At 41.0% G+C, this 22,127-nt stretch overlaps 1 protein-coding gene across 1 annotated transcript in view; it reads left to right on the forward strand.

Annotated features, from left to right (window-relative positions):
* LOC138265472 (transient receptor potential cation channel subfamily V member 6-like) overlaps positions 1 to 22,127 on the forward strand; it is a 223,294-nt gene that overhangs the window by 86,149 nt on the left and 115,018 nt on the right. Inside the window, exon 7 of the mRNA XM_069213212.1 lies at positions 2,491 to 2,589. Coding sequence (XP_069069313.1) covers positions 2,491 to 2,589 — 99 coding nt within the window. The remainder of the gene's footprint in view (positions 1 to 2,490; positions 2,590 to 22,127) is intronic.

Here is a 22,127-nt window from a genome sequence, read left to right on the forward strand (position 1 = left end):
TCAGGAAGAACCTCAAGACATTGCTCTTCGAGTTAGGCCCAGACCCATCACCAGTGCCTTGAGACCCCCACTGGTGAGTAGTTGTGCTTTATAAAAACTGATTGACATCTCCATGTCCTTTATTTGGCTTTGTGCTTCAGCTGAGGGCATTGGTTCCTCATAGTTGTTACATTTGAATGTGCTCCCTTCTTTTTCACTTATGTTTCATAGGGTCTAAGCTCTTTGCACTAAATTTTCTTCAGTCTTGTCAGAAGTCTACCTTCCAGGGATGGAGCCTCATGTAGCCTCAGGGATTGTGGTTCCACGAATTGCAATATTTGTAATTGGTCTATGGAAATTTCAACTCTATCCTTATCCTGAAATGTTTCTTTTCCTTCCATAATCCTCCACTTTAATGCTCAAGCATATTCTAGGGAAGTCCCTCTTTCTATTCAGTAAACTATGTGGCCATGTACCCTCACAGTTTATATTCACCATTGGGCACATTTTGAATCCTGAGATATATGTTCTGGGTAAGGTTATAAAATTTCTTAGACATAGATTATTTTTAGGTCCAGCTACATTTAATTTGTGAAGCCAGTGCACCGCTATCCACGAAGTTTGAGAACTATACTTGTCTTTAGTGGCTCCCTTGGCTTCTGAGGAGGCCTTTCCTTCCATCTGCTGGTAGTTTATTACCCGGTCCTTTCTTGGAACTCTCTATGGTTTTAGATAGTTTCTTCTCAAGCTCCCCTCAGACTTTCACCATTCCCAGATTTTGGCCTTCATATTTTTTCAGCCATTAGATGTTCAAAGAGACTGTATTTTTCTATTTTAAATAGCTTACGTTCATAAGAACACTGCCATTTTAATCTCTCATTGAATGTCATGTAATGGCCAGATCTTAAATGGAAACTCATAGCAGGCTACAGGGGCAAGTCTTCCAGGTTTGGTTCAGGACTGGTCCATTAGAAAATGTCTACTTACTGGAAACGTTTCAGGGGGCATCTCTAGAAGTTTGGTGTCTCTGGCCCCTTAAATCTGTCTTTCTTTGTTTAACTAAAATGACACTGGCGTTGCATCAGTTCGCTTCTGCTATTTTCGTGTCTTTATCCTGTGTTTCCTTTATGATGGTTGGGTACATCTTCACTATGAAAGGACTAGGATGATGGACGAAGAGGTAATTACCTGCTTACTTATTGGTTAGCTTCATTACTCTGATCCTGGTCATCCTTGTCATAGCCCCTTCTTTCCTGCTCTCATTTCCCAAAGGGGAGGGGACACAGGATCAATTGTTTTGTTTGTACAGGAGGTTACTACAGTTTGTGGCCCTTTTATTGAGGTTCTCTGTGTGTGGAGCTGAATTAGGGTAAAAATTAGTATATTCCAGGGTTTAAATCACTCAGTTAGGGCTTTGACATTCAACCTATGTCTTCTGGCCGAGTCAAAACACAACTTGGTTTGGACTGTGGTGAGGAAGAACAGGACTCCGAGTAATTAGACTTACCAGAAAGTAATATTATTCTCATAATTCTTATTATTATTTTGTGGGTTGAATATGTTCTTCCTCCGAAAGACCCTTGCCCTAGACCCAATCATTTTTGTGGAGATAGTTTCACAATCACAGCTTCAATAGGAGTTTCTCCTCCCCTTGACAGTGGTAAATTTCAAAAGGAAAAATAAAGTGGCAATCAAAAGTTTGTGAATACCCTAAAACACCAAATTTCCAAGGCATTCCGAAAAAAAGCCATTTCCCTATCCCTCAGAACATATTTAAAATCAAGTAATCCAACATTATATTGATGCAATATAATGTGTGAGTAAATACATTTACAAATGTAAAAAGCATGTTTTGTGAATTGCAAAAATGACTATTTCATCAAGTATGTGAATTATGGTTACACAAAGATTCCTAAGATAATTTAGGAAATAATGTACAGCAAGCAATGATTGCCAAGAGTAGAACAATTTACAGCATTTACTCATACACATACACCACTTGGTGGAAGCCATCTATGAGTAAATCCAGTGGAATTGCACATTTACATAATTATCCTTTTCCCCACGCAGGGAACACTCCTCCCCCCTTAATGCTTAATGCGTATGTTGCCTCCCCCTTTTTACCCTGCAACTGAATTTGTGCTTGTCTTTTACTGCCTTTAACTGGATTACACGTGTGTGTGTTATATCCTTTTTACCATTAGAGAAAGTATTTCCTATTTTGCATTGGTCCGTCTAACTTTCCTTATAAGGTTTTTGTACCCTGCATTGGGCCATTTGAGATTAGTTATTTGGTTGCCATATGCGTTTGACTTTGAAATTGAGGGTGAAGACCCAATTATACCTTACCTAAATTGGTATAATTTACAGATGTTTAAAGATACTTTAAAACATTTTTAAAAGAAAGTGAAAATTATGGCCGTATGTTTATGTATATGTTGAAAAATGTGGAAATGTATTATTACATTTAGTTTCCAGTCTGATAAATAATGTTTCTTTTATTTAAAACAGGGGAGTTTCCACTGTCGTTTGCGGCATGTGTTGGAAATGAAGAAATAACAAAAGTTCTCCTTAAGCACAATGCGCGGTTGGATGCACAAGATTCATTCGGTAATTATATTCACAATTAATGTACTTATATTGTACTTTTCTTCAGAATGTTTCCCCGAGTGTGAATTAGTGAAGCATGGCAATCCTAGCAGCACCTTTTCAGGTTCTCTCTTGAATTGATTAGCATTTAACTAATGATAATAACAGTGCCTTCAACCTGGAACCTAAATTTGTAATAAACATAAGTACTTTCTCCTGTATATACCAACGACACATAGATTCACCACACATAGCCTGGACAGGTTTTGCAATATTCATAACAGATGTTGAATTCACATTTGCACCCCCAAGACCTGTCCAGTTGGTGAAATAATGCACAAAAAGCAGATCTCTGAAATGTTCTTATAGGGGTGGTTTGAAAAGGGAGAATTGGAGTCTACGGTACAAAAACTGCACTGGAATGTGGGGTTACAACAGTTTTGTATATTTCTGATTCATCATGCCGACTTTGGCAATCAAGTTAATCTATCACTCCCGGGTTCCGTGATTCTCTCTTTAGTTCTGATACTGGACAGAGTCACTAGATGGACTGTGACACTCAAGTCAATCTATCACAGCCAGATCCCTGATCATCTCTTAAGCAGTGATACTACAGGGGGAATTAACATTGTCAGTGCATAAATGTGAACAAGAACCCATCTCTGGTGTGCAGCCATGGACCTAAACAGCTATGCAGAGTGGAATGCTGTATGTTTTTATTGGCATTTCACAGCAGGAGCAGTGCAAGGACCTGTATCTCTGTATATCGAATGTTGTGGTGATAGTACAGCGTCTCTTCTTGTTTGCATTTCACATATGGTCCAAGTTACTTTTTTTACTTTGGTCCTTCAACAGTCCTAAAGTGACTGTCGTAAGTCATGTTACAAAGTGACTTTAGAATGACATTTTTCAGGACTGACACCCACTAGAATAATCAGTTCTGCATAGTCTAGTTCCTCCAAAGACCGGTACAAACTAAAGATTGCCAGAATCTGTGAATGTAAGGTAAAGTTTGAGACAAAATGCTTGTATTTTCAGCTATGAAGTTAGGGGCTACTCTATGGAAAGCCTTATAGGCAATACATACAAATTTGAATTGTTTCAGGTAAGGTACTGCTAAACATTTGTAGAGTTGTAGCAATGTGCTCTGAGTAACCAATGTTTTTAAAAACCAGACAGCCTTTGACACTATATACCTGCTGCAGTTGAATATAGGAACCTTTGGAAGCTGAGATAAGTACTGTTTCAATATTCTCACTGGAAGAAAGGTGTCATTCATGCCTGTTGTGTATCCCATGGCACTCCATGGCCTGCTGTGACACCCACACTTGTTGGCAGAGTCGGCGCTAGGCATGGATCCAATGTGGCTGACCACAAAACAGAATTGTGGTGAAATTACAAGTCACCATTGATGATAATCTCACTTTCTTTTGCCTCTTTCTGGACATTAAACTGCTTACCTGTATTAAGGTGGACCAAAAGAATTCACCATTAGATATGCGTCCCTCTTAATTTGCAGTAGTATCTGAATGATATTTACGTACTTAAAAAAAATTAAGATGATGAGAATTTAAAAGAGGGACACAAGGATGCATATATTTTGAAAAGAATGGAAGCATGGGTGATGCCATGAGGTTGTGTTCTGGAATTGTACAATTTAATGGCTACCAACTTGCCCACATCTAGTATAATCAAAATAATTCAACCTGTATCTGTCCAGTGTGAGGTCTGATACTGCTGAATGGGACAGATCATCGTGCCATCCCTTACTTTCATCCATCATGGCACATCAAGGCTCCAAGTTCAACTACAAAGATAAACACAGACTTACCTCTCTTTCATCGAACCATTGAATCATCAGGCTTTCCAAATCCCTTCAGCCTACATCAGATGCCAATGTGTTTCTTGGCATATACGACAGTGCCGAAAAACCAGATAGGCCTGAAAGCACCACTCAAAACACGATCAGGGAATTACCCAAAGTATCCATACCATGGTATTCACAAACCCTCTCAAAGATTAATGGTTCCATCCAAAGTCAAGAAAGATAGTGGAAATGGATCAAAGCCTACAAAACATTCCACAAAACATTCCGATGTACATTCATATTCCTAATCACCACAGTCAGTCACCATATATAAAGCCACCAATACCAACGCAAACAACAGATGTAACCCCCTCTTGAGGGTATTTAGGCACTCCTTCAATGCCATGCTAGACCGACTCATCAATCATTCGATTGACAAATGTCATGCTATCAATAACGTCTTCACTGGAAACATGTAAAAATCAATACCAACCATGAAACAGGCAATCATACTCCTTCCAGTCCTCCCACCTCTTTACTCAAAGTCAACTTCCTTAAACCTCCTCTCAAACACTGAACCCACTAATATCCTCAGCTGTCTTAAAGCCACCCCTTCAAAATATGCCATTCTACCATCATCCATTGTGAAACCCCTCCATGGAGATGTCCATAAACTCCTCAAGATCGCCATCAGCTTCTTCAGATGAGCAACACTCTGAAAAAATAATAAATTCTCCCCTGCTTAAAGAGCCAACTGTGTCCCAGAAGGCCTAATCAGTTAGAACTCCATCACCCTCCAACCCAACAGTCTCTTTTCATTACCATGATAAATACACCAAGCTGGATCTGGGTCTTGCTGCACCACAGAGATGTACACCCTTCACAAAGTCTGTGACTTCCTGATAGCCAACAGGAATGACTCCTGCCTCTTGATCCTATTTGACCTCTCTGCAACTTTTGACATAGCTGACCACCATGAAATAATCAGCTTGCTGTAAACAATGACTTCTATGATATGGTTCTGCAGAAGTTCATATCCTACTGCACCATCAGCCACCAATTCGTCTGGATAGGTACCTCAAAATCCCAGCTGAAATCTACCTCCAGGTATTCATTGTGGCCTCATAATTTTCCACCTCTGCATTAGATCCCTTTGAGCACTACTTATTAAAAACAGCACCAAGGTCCAGTAATACACTGATGACACACAACAATTGGCTCAATACCTGCTTCAATCTGATTTAGAATTGGATGTCCTGCACCTACCTAAAACTCAGTTAGGATCAAGACAGAATTACTGCCATTCCCCAATAGTAACAAAAAAATCACAGAATTAAAAATGCATCACTGAAAGGAGCTTGGGTTCATCCTTCAACTGCTGTCTCAAAAAAAAAAAAAGTTTGGTTTCACCCTTGACACAGACCTCTCCTACAAAGAACAAATTGCTAAGAAAAACAAGACAGCATGTTACCTACTCTTTTGCATGAAGAAAATTGAAGCCTGCCTACCAGAAACCTATTTCAGAATGACAGTACAAGCCTCAGTTCTCTTGCCCCTAGTTGAAGACAACACCTTACTGCACAGTCCATTAATACCTTAATGGTGCTCCTGGAAGGCATCCAACAAGTGTCAGCAGTCTGATTATAGGCCGTTTATAAAGTTCCAACATATCACTTCAACCTGGTCTTTCTTCAAAGCCCTCTTCATCTTCAGGATACAGGGCATCACATACACGGTCTCTAAAACCAGAGCCTCTACATACCTAGCAGGGAACTTAACTCTCTCAGGTGTGTAGTGCAACACCAGAAGCAAGAACATTCCCAGACTAGAAATAAAAAACTGCAAGAAATAAAAAACAGTAGGGCAATCATTCCCCTTATGCATTTCAAATATATGGAGCGCCAACCCCATCAATATCTGAACTGATGCAACCTTTCTGCAATTTAGAAATAGGCTGAAGACTGACAATCTGAGAGAACACTACCCCCACATGATTGGATTCACCATTCTCATGCATTGTGTTTCATTGTAAACAATCATCAATTGTACGCCATGACTCCTGAACTTGTTCAACACTACATTGTTCCATAGATAGTTGGGCACTCCACAAACACCTATACATGCATATCATCAACCCTAGTGTACCCCTATTATGCTGGTGGTCAAAAGTTGAATGAGTTAAATTTTGTAGTTGGACTGTCTGCAAGAGAAAAAATTTGCATTGAATGTGTGAACATGGCCAAATACCTTTCTATGTAATATAGCAAAGTGTTCACAACTCCTTTACCATGCAGAATTGTGTAGCAATGTAGTTGGCAGGTGGGTGGAATGTAGAACTGTGTTGTTTTCCAAGGTTCGCTGGAGGACCAGTGTTCTACTTGTATGAGTTGCTTTGCGGCTGGCTGAGGAGGATATGGTTCCTCCAGGCTGTGTCCAACGAACCTACATTTAAGGTTTGCTCTCGCCTCTCTGTCTGCTTCACTACATTTTTTAGAATGGGATACAAACCCATGTGTTCATATGGCATCTTAGTGGTTGGAAAGACTGTTCAAAAGCAGAATGATTCTATGTGGTTGGTGTTGGGTAGGCTGCAGGGAGTGGGCTTGACTCTGAGGAGGAAGAAGTGCCAGTTCTTGGTGCAGACAAACATTTACCTTGACCATATAATCTTGGGGGGGGGGGGGTGAAACCCAAGGAGGACTTACTTAAGGCTATACGATCAGCTCATACTCATAGAGATAAAGACCATCTATACTCTTTTATGGGACTGACTGAATGCTTTTCAAAGTTTGTGACCAATTGTACTGATAAGACTGAGGAGTTGAGACACTTATTGGGGAAAGGGTGTGTGTTAGTGTAGGATGAGTGACAATAGGAATCATTTGACAGGATTTGAAAGGAAATAATTGAGGTGAGTATCTTGAAACCGTTTGACACTTGTCTGAAGACAATCCTGACTATGGATGCCAGTTAGTGTAGTCTGGGTGCCTTCCTGTCTCAATTTCATTATGGGGTGGCAAACAATGTGGCGTTCGCTTCATGCTCTTTGACTGAGAGTGTACGTAATTACTTTGTGATAGAGCAGGAGGCATTGACTGCAGCATGGAGTGGAGATGTTTTTGTAGGGGTTGGAGTTTTGCATTTGCACCGATCACAAACCTTTGATCAAGGTCCTGTCACCTGGACGGTCAGGAAAAGGATCAGCCAGGTTTTCAAGACTAGCTTCCAGGTTGCAGGAGTATAGACATTGAGTCAAGCATATTCCCATTTGGCGAAATGCTCAGGCCAATTGTCTTTCACAAATGTCATTGAAGTGGTCGGAGGTGGGCAAAGAAAATCTGTTGGCAAAGGAGCAAGAAGGATTGGTGGCATGTTTAACTGATGTGGAAGAATGTGAGAATGGAGCATTCACAGCAAAGGAATGGAGTGATTGCATGGAGTTGGATTGTGTTTTGAAAGTTGTGAAACAGATGCTGGTGGAAGGGGGACGTAGGGAAAGCACGGTTGCCCCTCAGTGAGACAGTTTGTGAAAATTGTGGATGAATTGACTGTGAGTGCTAGGGTTGTGATTATAAGAAAGGACAGGTTTGTGCTGCCAGAGTTATGATGGGGAGAATTTTCTACCTGGCTCATGAGGGTTACCTAGGTTAAACCTTCATGAAGAAAAGAGTGAGAGAGAATGTTTGGTGGCCAGGGATGGATGATCAGATTACGTAGTAGGGGTGGAGGAATACGTTATATGCAAGGAAAGTAAAAAAAGACTAAAAACTGGTGTGCAAGCCATGTCAGGACATATTGTGGATGTAAGTAAGACTTGGAGCACAGTTTGTATAGACTTTATTGGATCCATGGAAGAGCTATGTGGTGAAAGCAAGAATGCTTTGGTCATGGTGGATGTCCTTCTAGGTGACTTATTGTCAAATTTAGGAAGAAGGTGATACCTAAATGCATCATTAATGTTTTGAATAGAGTGTTATTTGAGGTGTGTTTTCTACAGTTGCTGGTCACGGACAATGATATGCAAGTCATCTCGTCTGAAAGGAGGTCATACTTGGTGAAGCGTGACAAGAAACATCATTGCATGGAACTTTAGAACACCCAGGCAAATGGTATGGAAGAAAGGGCCAATTGCTTGGTTAACTGAGCATTCCTCCTTGCGATTCAGGCTGGAAATGATGTAGAAAGCTCAGTCAATAGTATGATGTGGTGCGACCAAGGTTTCTTTTTTAGAGAGTGTGGGGAAGGAAGCCAAAAACCAAATTGACTCAAGCGTGGTTGTTGAAGTGCGAGGAACAAGCAAAGGGCATGATTTGAGGGGTGAGTCGGGTGGCATTACACAGGTTGGTGATAGGGTGAAGGTTAACCATGGTTATGTAACTGGGAGGATTGTCAACATTTTGGGGCTCTTACAAGGTGAAAGAAGTGTATGAGGGGTACATTGTACTGGCCATGGTAACAAGTGGAACCAACGCAAACTGGCTTTGTTCCAAAAGGGTGAAGATGCCAAAGACAAAGGTTTGTACAATGGTGAAAATTTCAGCAGTTTCATGTTGATGAGTGACAATGAGTAAACAAGTAGCTCTGAGGGATGTTCAGGAAGGTGTGGAGACATGGAGCCGGACAACTTGAGTGTTGGTGGGAGGAGCAGGCTTGTTCCTCAGTTGGAGAGAGGAGCATCATGTGCAGATTATGTACAGGTGCGTTAATGTATCATATTTTGCATTGTTATTCTGGTCCCCTATTTTTATTATTACATCTACTGCTGTTCCGTTATCTTGAGGTGTGTACGGTCAGTTTTTTTTTGTTTTTGGGTCTTCTTTTCTGTTGGTAGAAAGAGAGGGGATGTGTAGTAATGTAGTGGGCAGATGGGTGGAATGTAGAAATGTGTAGTGTTCCAAGGCTCGCTGGAGGGCCAGTGTTCCACCAGTGTGAGTTGCTTTGTGGCTGGTTTGATGGATTATGGTTCCTTCAGGCTGTGTCCAATACACCTAGGTTTGAGGTTTACTCTTGGCTCTGTGTTTACTTCACTACAAACTCCCATCAATAAACTATAGAACTCCTTTAAGGTATCCTTGTTTTACCTTTTGGTAGCATATGTCATATTCGAAATTTATTTTGAGGATCATCTCTGTGAGGTATCAAAAAAGGTTTTAAAGTCTTGGCAATCTACCACAAAATCCTTAGGGGACCATTTTAATCCAAGTTCTTAGTAGCAAACTGTAGTATTTCAGTTGCAATTTCCTTATTGGTATTGCCTTTCATTTACCACCTTGTCTCTATGATATGGTATTATCTGTGGAATGTTGAGACGGAATTCTGACGATTTGTCAGTTGGTGCTTCACTTTTGTCGACTGTTGCATTACACTACGTGGCTCCGGTTTCATACTGGACAAAAATAAATCATTCTTTTTGTAAGTACTTGTTTCTTGTGTTTGATGATTACTACATCGTTTTGTGGGAGACGATTACCAGGAGATGCCAGAATCAATTTTGGATTCCAACCAGCATGTGCAAGCAATCAGAGTCCTTGGTTGGTTTGATGAGGATCAGTGACACCAATATCGTTTTAAGGTCTGTTTTTGGTCAGTGCACATTGATGGTCATGATGTTGGACATAACCTTCCAGGGTAGCAGTTGACAACGTAATGGCTACTGTTGCCCAGCAACATTAATTTGCCTGGGAACAATTTACGAAACTTTATTGAAGTCAGGGACATTTGAATATATTGTCCTGTTTTTCACCAGATTGCTTTTTAGTGGCTTATATTCTCTTTAAGTTGACAACTTGCATTAAACCATTTTGGTCTGGCAAAGCTTTTCACATGAACACATGGCACTGATTTCTCCATATTCAGCAAGGAAACACTGTGTTTCGAAATCAAACAGTCAACCGATATAGGAAACAACAATTATACCTGGTTTTACGCTTAGAGATTACTACACACACATTTCATGTTTATTTACTGATAAATATTACAATTAATGAATAACAGCATAGGACATTGAGCTTTAACTGGCGTGCAGCATTTGGCAAATCATGTAAAATGTAGGTAGTCTGCATGGGAGGTTCGACTGATCAACCTATGGACTTTCACATGCAACAAATTAGGGTGTTCGAAAAGGGTTCCATATCTCTGGATATGCTTGGTAGGAGCTTGTGGTGAAGACAACATATAGAAGACAAAATGGTTCTGATGAGATAATGTACCTTCTGGTGGCTGGTGAATGGTATGAGGGTATCAGATCTGTCCAGAAACTTTTCTTTGTCATTTATCCTTCTCCAGGACAGCTGAAGGATGAGAATGACCAATCCATGATGCTGATGAAGTGAACTTGAATAGTACTCCAAGAACTTATAATTCAATGCAGGAGATTTTGTTGCATAATCTTTTAGGGGCTGACTTTTCTGAATGTGGGAAAGGTGTGGCTTAGGGCTGGGAAGACTTTAACAGAGACTATTTTAATGCAGTTCTATTCACACAGAGGTCTTCCTCTCTGAGGAGAGCATCCTTGCCCTGCATTCCTCCATCACTTTATTTTAAAGGAAATGTGTTATGATCTTCTTTGCCCACCAGGTTGGAATGTTGTCCAACATTCTAGAAGATAATGCATAATGCTGGAATGTAAGTGGCAAAGGATTCCAAAGGGAATCAGTTGGTGAATGGATCTAGTGAGTGACCTGCCCCTGTTGGTTGGTGTTGAGATACAATCAATACAACTGCTGGACACCTACTACTTATTTGTGTCTTCTTACATCAGACCATCACAACACTGGCTACGAGCTCCTTGGGACGAGTCAGGTGAGCTGAACCACAAGCCTCTCCTGAACCTAGGTTTCACAACTCCTGGCTTGGATGTTTAAGCTTGTGGAGTTGTACTCGACCCGAATAGGCTAAGCGGCAGTGCTTATTTGTAAAATAATAAATAAGTGACATGGCCCTGGTCAGGAGGCCACTGCAGCTTGTACCACATATTGTCACTATCAGTGCTGCAAATGGCAATACCTACTCAACTCCTAACCATCACACTGCTACAAGTGTGACAATTCACACTTGTTTGAGGCCCCCAAAGCTATAAGAATGGCTTGCCTGGCAGGTATTAGTTGTTTACAATGTATATTGAATTAGCAAACAATTGTTGTTGTGCTCATCTTTAAATTACAAAAAACAGCACCATCATGAGGCAGCTGTCAAGTACCGGTGTTGACAATTAAGTGCCTGTGCCGAGCACTGGAAGCCACCGGCTCAAATTAAGCACTGCTAAGTGGGTATGTGCTATGGCTGTGGAAGGGCAGTTCCGACACCATGTGAGCGCAGCCCTGGCCAGGCACCATGGTTGCAAAATGGCACATGACTTGGTAGTTTGTAAAGCACCAGCATTTCTTATGGTGGTGCAATGCTGAAAAACTCAACAAAGTATGTTGCCAAGGAAATGCATGAGGAACAACGTCAAGGAAGTGTGCAACGCAAGCTGACATTCTGGATTGGGTGCGTTCACATATGCACTGCAATGCAACGACACGGAAGCCATTTTAAATTGGCACGATGAAGAGACTTGAATTAACACCAAGGGAGCCATTTTGGATTGGGCACATTTTGCACAATTGATTTCAGCATTTGAATCTGGAACATTATATTCCAGCAGTCACATCAGGATTATCACAAGAACGTGAATCCATTTTGGTTTGGACTAGCTTGAGGCATCATTGTCACCATTTCACTTTGGAATTGTGTTGCATATGAGAAGTAGTAACCAGTGGTCACATGAGGTGTTTGCCGATACCATGGCTTAGACCAGCTGATTTCACCTTGGTAGGAATAATTAGACTGCTAATTTTCTTCAGTGCAGTATACAAAAATTTCAACCTGAGGAACATCTGTGGTTGAACTTTCCTGGTACAGCAATCAAACATTACTGCCTTTACTGTCCTCAACAGTCTTCAATCCGTCCATATTATCATACATAATTGTTAGACCTGGCAACCTTAGGGTGGTATTCCCCCCCCAACATTTTGCCTTCCCCCTCCATTTGACTCCGTTTTTGCTGGCCTAGGACTCTATGCACTTAACCACTGCTAACCAGTGCTAAAGTGCATATGCTCTCTCTCCCCCTGAATCATGGTAACATTGGCTTAACCCCAGTTGGCATTTTTCATTTACATATACGTCCCTAGTAAAGCTCACAACGTGCTCAGGCCCTGTAAATTAAATGCTACTAGTAGGCCTGTAGCACTTATTGTGCTACCCACCTAAGCAGTTCTCTGACCATGGCACAGGCCTGCCACTGCAGAGCCTGTCTGTGCAGTTTACACTGCCACTTCAACCTGGCAAATAAACCTCTTAAAGTGGCTCAGAACTAGCATTCAAAGCCAAGAGCAAAAATGCACACATTTGTATTACAAATTACCACAAATCTTTTGTTGAATTTGTATTCTGAAAACCATTTTATAAATGCCTACAAGGTGAACCATAAAGTAATCACCATGCAACTCATGTTGTACATATACAATAAATGTAGTGGATGCAGAATTCTTGGTTTCAGTTTACTTTAAGAATTACATAAAAACATTATACATTCTGGGACCAAAAAATCCAATCTTTAGGGGTTACTGAAAACCAAGAGAGCAAAAGAACGAAAACAAGGAGGGATATTAGTCACATTAGCCTGATGTGTGGTAATATTGTGCTTGACTGATTAACACCATCCAACTCTGGACAAGCTTGTGATGTTGTGAAGGTTCTATGCCCCAGTGGACCAAGCAAAGTGCTACCTGATGTATTTTAACTAGGGGTGGGCAGTGAATTCTGCTTCACTGGCAGAGTTCACTGAGTTTTGGCACTCTGCGCTCTAAACTGAGCACGGAGTTTGGCAATACAATCTCTGCCAGACACTGGTGGAGTGGAGTTCACCGGTGCACCACTCACCCACCCCCAGCTAGGTAGGACACATGAATATAAAACACTTGTTCTCTCAACCAATGTTCATGCCACTCCAGCCAGTTCACATATTACGATGGACTACACAGATGCTCTCCTTATGTTCTGCAATATGGGTTAGCTTGTAGGCTATCTTGGAATGAGACTTTACATTAATCTTTATAGCAAGTGCTATTAAAACTATCTCCTCATAAAACTATTGGCAACCAAGTTTTTTAGTGACTGTGTGTGGCCTTGTTAGTCCAAGATAGAATTACAGTTGGCGTTGCCTTATAATTTCCTCTGAACGCAAAGACTGGTTAATGTTGTACTAGTTAAAAATGGTCGCTCTGTCTTACAAGTGGAATGATTTGGCCGGCATGCTTGAGTTTGGGTATCATTCTCTTCAGCAGAAGTCTGTTGTTCACACCCACTCAGTCAGCTTTTTCCTCCCTGTGGGGCTCATTGCTGAGTTTGTCGCCCTGGTGCATCTTCCTGTTGAAGGACTCGGAAGGTGCGACTAGTTGGCTTTTAATTGTAGTAAAACAGAACCAGTGATTGTAGTCTTCAAAAGGACAGCGGAGGGCTGTCACCTGAATGTAATTTTTTTCCCCGTGTTCTTTGTATTTATTGTTTTTATGTGTGACAGCTGCAGCACCAATAGCATAGTTGACCTAGCACAATCATGATATACATTAGGACCGGGCAGCATTCCTCTGCACGCGGAACTCCAGGGAATTTCACAGAGGTTTAACATAACTCCACGGAATTCCGCGGAGTGGAACTCTGTGAGCTCGGCCCACCCTTAGTTTTAACTGAAACCAGCTCAATCTCTTGTAATGCATGCATATCAAAGATGTTACTTGATACATATGAGAAACCAACTGAATGGTGCTGCATGATCTCCATAGTGTACCTAACCAAAGTAGAACATGCCATGCCCTCGCATCACCATTTGTGCCGCAGTAATATGTAAAAATATGGATGAAACTTACTGCTGAAATTTCTCAGCGAAATATGAATCGAGAAATTCTGAAGCCCATGACCCGGGTCTAATGTCAGAAGTGCCACTGTAATCAGTGCCAATTCTGGTGTATGAAAAGATCAACAGGCTTAATTGAGGTGACACGTGCAAATGCAAATTTCAGCAGCTGTAGATACTATGCCAAGAAGAAGGACTACTGTTACAAGGATTACCACTTTGCTGAACTGCTACACTACTGGACTTCTGCTTTGCTGAGCTGACCGGCTGCCCTCTTGCCTGGGGAAAGAGAACTGGACCTACAACCTCTATCTAGATCCAAGGACCCCAGAGTGACTTCAAGGGTCAGTCGGTTGGTGTCAGAAGATTACCCATTAAATCAAACTTCCACAGGAGCAGATGTCTTTTACCCTACTCCCTCCAACAGATGCGTGCTCCAACTTTAACTGATTATCTGAACCCTGCATCCACTAGGGGGAAAGGGGAATGGGAATAGAAAAATAGGGACCGCCTCCAGATCCTGTTCCAGCCTGTGTTTCACACTTGAAGGTAGGAAATTCAGTGTGTGTCTCTGAGAACCTGCACCTTTCTTCTGATTGGGATTTCTTTAAAGGAAGTACCTGCAGTCGGGTAATGAGAGCATAGATAAGTACATTCCTACTGCGCATTCAACTGTTCAGCCATTCACATTCACCCAATTCTATCGTTCTGCTAACCTGAATCTTTTGAGAGACTAGCCTCTCCCTAAAAAAACAATGTTAACTTAATATCTTCTTTTCTCCAGGAGTCAGAGGTTTCCAAGGTTCTCTGGAGAATAGTTCAAAAGTTCACAAATATACAAATTACTAATGTCTTTTACAGAAAACAAAAACTCCTTCTCAAAGTTCCGTTTTCTAAACCACAGTCTCTAGGAATTAGTATGAGCACTGAGATTTGTCTCTAAGACTGACAAGTCTGCAAAGCAAAGAGTTCTTGAATATATATGTACATATATATATTGGCAAGTCTGGAAATCATACAAAAAGGATTCCTTACTGCAGTTGCCTGAAGTTCTGTTAAGCCAAAACAAATTCTCCTCAGTAAGCCGATAGCCAGTTGTTGGAAGAAGGAAAAAATTCAGCTTCTTCAACAGGGCAAAAGTAGCTGGTGTGCACACCGTAACAAGAAAAATAATTAATTACTCAAAACTGGAAGAATTCTCTATGAAACGAAGCGCCTCAGGAACACTGATCATTCTCCTTAGGATGACAGTTGAAGTGCAGGGCTCCCAGAGAGAAACAGCTGGAGGGAAGCTCCAGCATGAGACTAAGGTAGAAACACTAGAGCGCTGACCTCACAAGGATTTGCAGCCACCATCTTGAGTGGCAGTTAAACCTGAAGAAGCTAATTCTAAGAACAGCCTCCGCAAGAGCCACCGGGAGTGAGGACGTCACTGCAACCAACGTGGGTACAAGGAAAAGGGGAATTGTTTTTGCTGAGGGAAGAACTTAACAGCACTTTTCCTGACAGTTGGCCTCCTCATCTGAGCCGCAAGGACAGACTCCTCACAGCTCCTTAACGTGTCTTGAACAAGTTCCTGACCTCCAATAGGTGCTTCTCAGGTCCCGAGCCCTTGGAAGGGTTTTTGGCTTCTGAAATCAAGCTTTTAGGCTCTTCTGGACTGCGAATGGGCCCTCTCGCACGGAAACAACTCCTCTCACCTGAAGAATCAGTACAAGCTTCCACAATTTAATATCTTCGCACAACAAGTATCACCGATTGTGACCATGAGGGTCCAGCCCGCTTGTCCGTGACATCCGGCCGATTCTTCGCACCCTCGGACCACTGCGAGCGATGCTCTCCTTGCTCCCTGCAAACTTATCCCCCACAAAAAGGACTCTCCTCCCACTTCTTGAGATGGTATATCTTCAGCAAGACTATCTGGGAGTGTATCCAACCCACACTTCTTCATGGTTGGCCTGAACTTTTCTATTTAACCCGGTCTAGCTTGATCAGATATCCCCGGTTGGTGCTTTATGCTTTTAAGCACTAAATTGCATTTTAATCTTTAAAACTTCATCACCCAAGTTCTGCAATTTGGGTGGTGGAAGGCCAAAATATTTATGATACTTTGGAAATAATACCAGGAAGGAACACAGAAGGTGATCCAAGGGAAGTTTTTGAAATGTCTGTGAAAATGTTTGAGGTTCAATGTTATTTTGGAATGATGCAGTTCTTTTTGGCGGTACAAGGGGAGAATGAAAGTGTTAGGAACTATATTGCATGTCTAAGAACATGATATTGACCTGTTAACTGATTCTTTGATTTGATATCAGTTTGCACAGTGAGTTCAGGAAAGGTTGTTGGCAAAGAATCCTGAGCTCAGTGAAGCAATTGCTATAGTAAAAGGGCTTGAGAGCACAAGTTCTTGGGTGCATGAAATGCATGATTTTCCATCTTCCCTCTCTATTGATTCTGTTGCAGAAGTAGTCAATATAAGTGGAAGTTGCAATGACGAACAGGTTTCAAAGGTGATGTCAGAAGGGGAATTATGGTTCAGTAACAGAGACAACAAAAATGTTAAACTGAAATGTTTCAATTATGGCAATCCAGGCCATGCTCTAAATAGCCCCAATGTTATGTCAAGAAGATCTGTGTGCAGGAAGTGTGGTAAGAAGGGTCATTATTCCTAAGTATGTAAGGGTAAGAAAGATCAAGCATTTGACTAACTAGTTGATGATCTGAATAAACTGGGCCTGAATGTCAAAGCCAGTCTGATGATATTGATGTAGGCCCCATTGTCATGCCAGCGGGTGGCATTTACCTGGATGGTAAAGAGACTGTAGTACTTGCTGACTCAGGGTCACCTTATACAATGGTGGGGGACCAGAATTAGGAGAAAGTGTTTGGAGGTGAATACATTTCCCTTCTTCCCCCAGATATCATCTTGGTGAGTTATGGGGGCACCAAGATTGTTGTCTTGGGGAACACTGTTATGAGAATTAAATTAGTGATAAAGAAACTGAATAGAAAGTATATGTAAGCAGGTGAGGGGGACAATTTGTTGAGATGGCATCACCAGTGAGAAATGGGTCTCATGGTTAATGCCAATGCCTCACAGCAAGATAAGACAGTGGTAAAGATGAGTGGACATGAGGATATATTGCTTCAATTTCCTGAAGAATTTTATAGAATGGTTGACTTTCCTTAACGCCTTTCAGCAAAGGAATATTTTGAAGAGTAATTCTGTACCCTGTGTACATAATGCCAGGAGGGTTCCCAATCTCATGTTGAAATCTTTGAAGGAGGAGGTTTCGTGGCTAATAGCTGAATGTGCAATTGAAGAAATAGAGTCCTCGGAGGGGATTGCCCTAGTGGTTTTGGCACCAAAGGATGTTGGCAAACATGTCCAGATGTGTGTAGACCTAAATGATTTGAACAAGCATATGTGGGTTGACCGTCAACCTCTACCAAATAACTCCAAGACCTTGACAATGCTTGGTGGGGTGTTTTTAGTGTGATCGACTTACCATCAGAGTACCATCAACTCAAGTTGCATGATGATTCAAGATACCTCATGTCATTTGTTACCCTTCACCCCTGCCCCTCCGCAGTGCCTTTAGGTTTATCACAATGCCTTTTCGGTTGCAATCGGCTGCAGCATATTTTCAAAGAGTAATGAAGAAAGTGCTGGAGGGTGTACCCAATGTCTTTTTCTTCCAAGATGATATTTTGCTTTATAGCAAGTACATGAATGAACATGATGCCACGTTGAGATCAATCTTAAGGAAGTTAGCTGAAGCTGGACTGACCCTAAAAAAGGAAAAATTTAAGTTTTTCACTTTAGCGTCTTATTTGGGTCACACCATCTCGACAAAGGGGGTTAAGCCAGAATTTGAGTTAGTTGATGATATTTTTGAAGACACCAGTTCCACAGGATAAAGTTCAAATGAGGTATTTCTCAGGTTCGTGGAGTTTTACGCTACATTTGTAACACATTTTCAAATGTGGCCCAGCCCATGAGTTCCCTGCTCAAGAAGGGTAACAAATTTGATTGGTCCGAAGATTGTTAAATAGCTTTTAAGACCATCAAGGAAAGCCTAAGCAAAATTCCTACCCCTGGACATTTTGACATGAGGAAGAAAACAATCTTGACAGCTGTTGTTAGTCTTGGTGCTCTGTTGTCGCAGGTTGTGTGTTGTGAAGAAAAAATTGTTGCATTTGCTTCGTATTTACTCAAAGGTGCTGAAGAATGTTATTCAGTGATTGAGAGAGAGGACCTGACGTGTGGGTAATGAGATATTTCAAATTTACTTTGTGGGCATTACCTATTGTGGTTTGTTCTGACCATAGACACTTGATGCAGTTATTCGCCACCAGGAAAAATGATGAAGTCACTTTGAGAATCAAAAGTTAGGTGGAAGGTGGAAGTTATTTAAATTTTGATGTTGAAAATATTCCGAGCACTAAAAACAAAGTTGCAGACTCTCCGTCAAGACAAACTATAGATGGATCTGTCAGTGAGCAAGATGCAGAGAAGCTTATTTGGGTTTGTTGAAGCTCCATGCAATAGGAGGAATAGAGAGTGGGGAAAGAGGAAGACACAAAGGCCTAGAATCTCAGGGAATTTAATTTGAAGGGATGACTAGAGTACAAAACCCCTACAGTAAATTTGAATGGTGTCTGTAATGTGAGGAAGTAGTTGAATTGGACTGGAGATGAATTATTCAGTAGGGAAAGGGTCATTCCACCCAAAACCCTGAGGGATAAAGTGGTAAGTATGGCGCATGAGGGTCATTGTGGGAGAAGTCTCACCAAAGCCAGAGTAAGAACTGTACTGGTGGCCAGGGTTGGATCATCAAGTTGAACAGGTAGTTGAGGATTGTGACTCGTGTGCCAAGAATGACAAGAGTAAAGTGGGTTTGAGTGCTCCCATGTCTCCAGTTGAAATTCCAGTTGAACGCTGGAAGAAGCTATGATTGTATTTCGCTGATCCCTTCCATCTTTTGCCTGAGGGTGAGCATTATTTCATACTCTTGGTGGATTATATGTTTAAATGGGTTGTCACAAAGTGTACAAGATCCCTTGATACTAGGGTAGTGGTACAATATTTGAAGGAGGAAGTCACCCGGGAGGGTATACTCAGTTACATTGTGACAGACAGTTGGGTCCAACTAACTTCTCAAGAAATGCAATAATTTATTTTAAGCTTTTCCATAGTTCATCTGAAATCTGCGCTATATTCTCCTCAGGCCAATGGGTTGGCTGAGTGAATGAACAGGCTGGGCAGGTCGAGTGTGCAAAAAACTGTTGATTTGAAAATGTCTTTTGCTAAAGTGTTGAATATTACGCTCCAACTCTAGTAACTTTCAAATCACCTTTCTTTTGGATGAGAAGAACACTTGGGAACATCAAGTTGAATCCTGCTTGGATACATGAATGATTGCAAGAGTCATGGAAAAATCTTGAGAGGGGGAACCAAAACAGATACAACATGATGAGGTATAATCAGAAAAAGTGTGTAAAATTGGTGCCCTGGTTTCTTGGTGATTTGGCGTTAGTGAAAAGACCAGGGTTTGTGAAGAAAGGGTGTTTGAACTTCATGGGTTCGTATGCAGTACAAAAAGTAATGAGGAAGGTTGTAAAACTGGAGAATGATGATGTGTGGAGTATGTCCACAAACGTGGAGTGGCAGGAGAATAGTTTGAATGCCCCAATGTCCTATCAGTGAATAAAATAAGAATGCTCGGACTGACTTTAGACGCGTGGCAAGATCTTCTCAGAGACCAGTTTGGTGGAAAGATTGAAATGTTTTGATTAGCATTGTACTTATTGATTATTATTACTTTCATATTCTTGCATTATATGTCATGTTTTTGGTTTTTGTGTTACTTTTTGCACATATGTAGGCAACAAGTTATCCTTTTATTGTTGTTCTTCATATTTTTATTATTATGGTATCAGAAATGTGGATCCCAGGAAATGGTTCCATATATTTTATTTTTTAGTTTGGGGGTGTTAATATCTTCTTTGCCTGCCATATAAGAATGCTGGCCAATGTTCTAGAAGTGAATGAATAATGCTGGAATGTAAGGGGTGTAGGATTCAGTGTGAGTCAGTTGGTGACTGGATCTGGTGAGTGAACTTCCCCTGTCAGTTGGTGTTGAGATGCAATCAATAAAAGTTCTGGACATTTATTACTTCATTGTGTCTTACTGGAGTGTACCACCTTAACAAAATGTCATTGGTGAGCCAAAGCAGGTGGAGTGACCGAGGTTGATACTGGACTAAAGATTCAGCTCTTGTTCCTAGCAAAACACTAACACTAAAACTTATGTTAATTAGCTCAGTAATCACACAGTATGCATTGAGTAGTGTGGCATTCTAGGAAGAGAAGACCAGGGTGTATCTGCTTCGCTTACTGGACCAAAAGTGAGACTGAAAATGCAAGAGATGTGGGGGTCCCTGGATTCCAGTATTGATACAGTGGGGGTCCACAGAAGTGAAATAATTGAGTACCCCTTGGTGTATGGTATTGTGGCAGGATAATGTGTCACTGACTGATTGACAGACGACTGTATACAATACAGTGGTTCAGAAGATGTCATTGTGTTTATATGTTGAACTAAGATAGCACTTTTGAGAAGGTACTTCTCCCCACTATCAATCAAATTCGGAATATCCTATACTATGCCCCAGTTTCAAAGTTATCCCACAATCTTAGTGCGAGGGTTTTATGATTATCTAATAATGTGTATTATTAGAACTGTTTTTTATGCCATGATAAGGCATCCAAACCCTACTAACAGTATCTACGCCTTAAAGAAGAATGCCATCATAGAGCAATTAAAATGCCATCATGTTAGTAAAGTAAAATCATCAGAGAACACCGCACCAGTCTTACTTACAATCTGTGCTGCAACAAAAGAACTCCTTGCTGTCCAATCACCAAAACCTAGCAGGGTACAATAATAAATAAAGTGATACAATTTCAAAATCCACAAAAGAGCATGGGCATGCCGGACAACTGATGCAAGTAATGGCAACGCATGAAAAACACATCAACATATAGGGGAATGACACAAAGACCAGTCTCTTCCTCTACTACTTCATATTGTAAGTATTACAATGGTAGCGATAAGTATAATTGAATTGCACATTTTTATCTAGTGATGAGAAACCAGACTTATTACCATATAGCAGAGGGGGGCTCACAAACAATGCACCCTGTTACCAAAGGGGACATACAAGAACTAAACCAAGGGATAGCTCCTAACAATATAAACTTGTGGCACATCATTAATAGGTCCCATGTAGCTGACAGGTATACAGTATAGTTATATGAATTACATTAGTCAAAATAATTGATTGTGGTTTAATTTGTTCTTGTTTGTTATGGAGGAAAAATGTGTCATTGGCTGGATAAGGTACAGTTTATTAGTGCTGGACAAGGTACAGTTTATTAGTGGTCCTAAAAAACAGCAGCCATAGCCAACACATGTTTTGTCTGTTGTGCTGGGCTTTTTCAAGGCATCAGACTGGTGGTAAACTCCATCTAGGTCTGCCTTGTTAGTGGAATCAACTACCAACACAAATAACTGAAATTGGTTAGCCTTCAGCATGATTTGTGAGAATTGTGTAGGTCTCTTTGTATAGGTATGCTATTCATCACAAAACTGCCCTCCAGCTCACTCTAAAACCTTTGGTCACCTCGATTTGCAGGTGCTGCTTAAAATGCAAACAAGTGTTGCTTGTGAACAATAAATAATATAAATAGATTTTGCAAGTCTGAAGAAAATGCTCATTTGCTTTATTGAGGTCGTGTGTCAGAGGAAAATATTGACTTACGTAATTATTGTGTCATAAATATTGTTT

This window comes from Pleurodeles waltl, chromosome 11 (genome assembly GCF_031143425.1).
Source record: "Pleurodeles waltl isolate 20211129_DDA chromosome 11, aPleWal1.hap1.20221129, whole genome shotgun sequence".
In the NCBI taxonomy this organism is placed as follows: Eukaryota; Metazoa; Chordata; class Amphibia; order Caudata; family Salamandridae; genus Pleurodeles; species Pleurodeles waltl.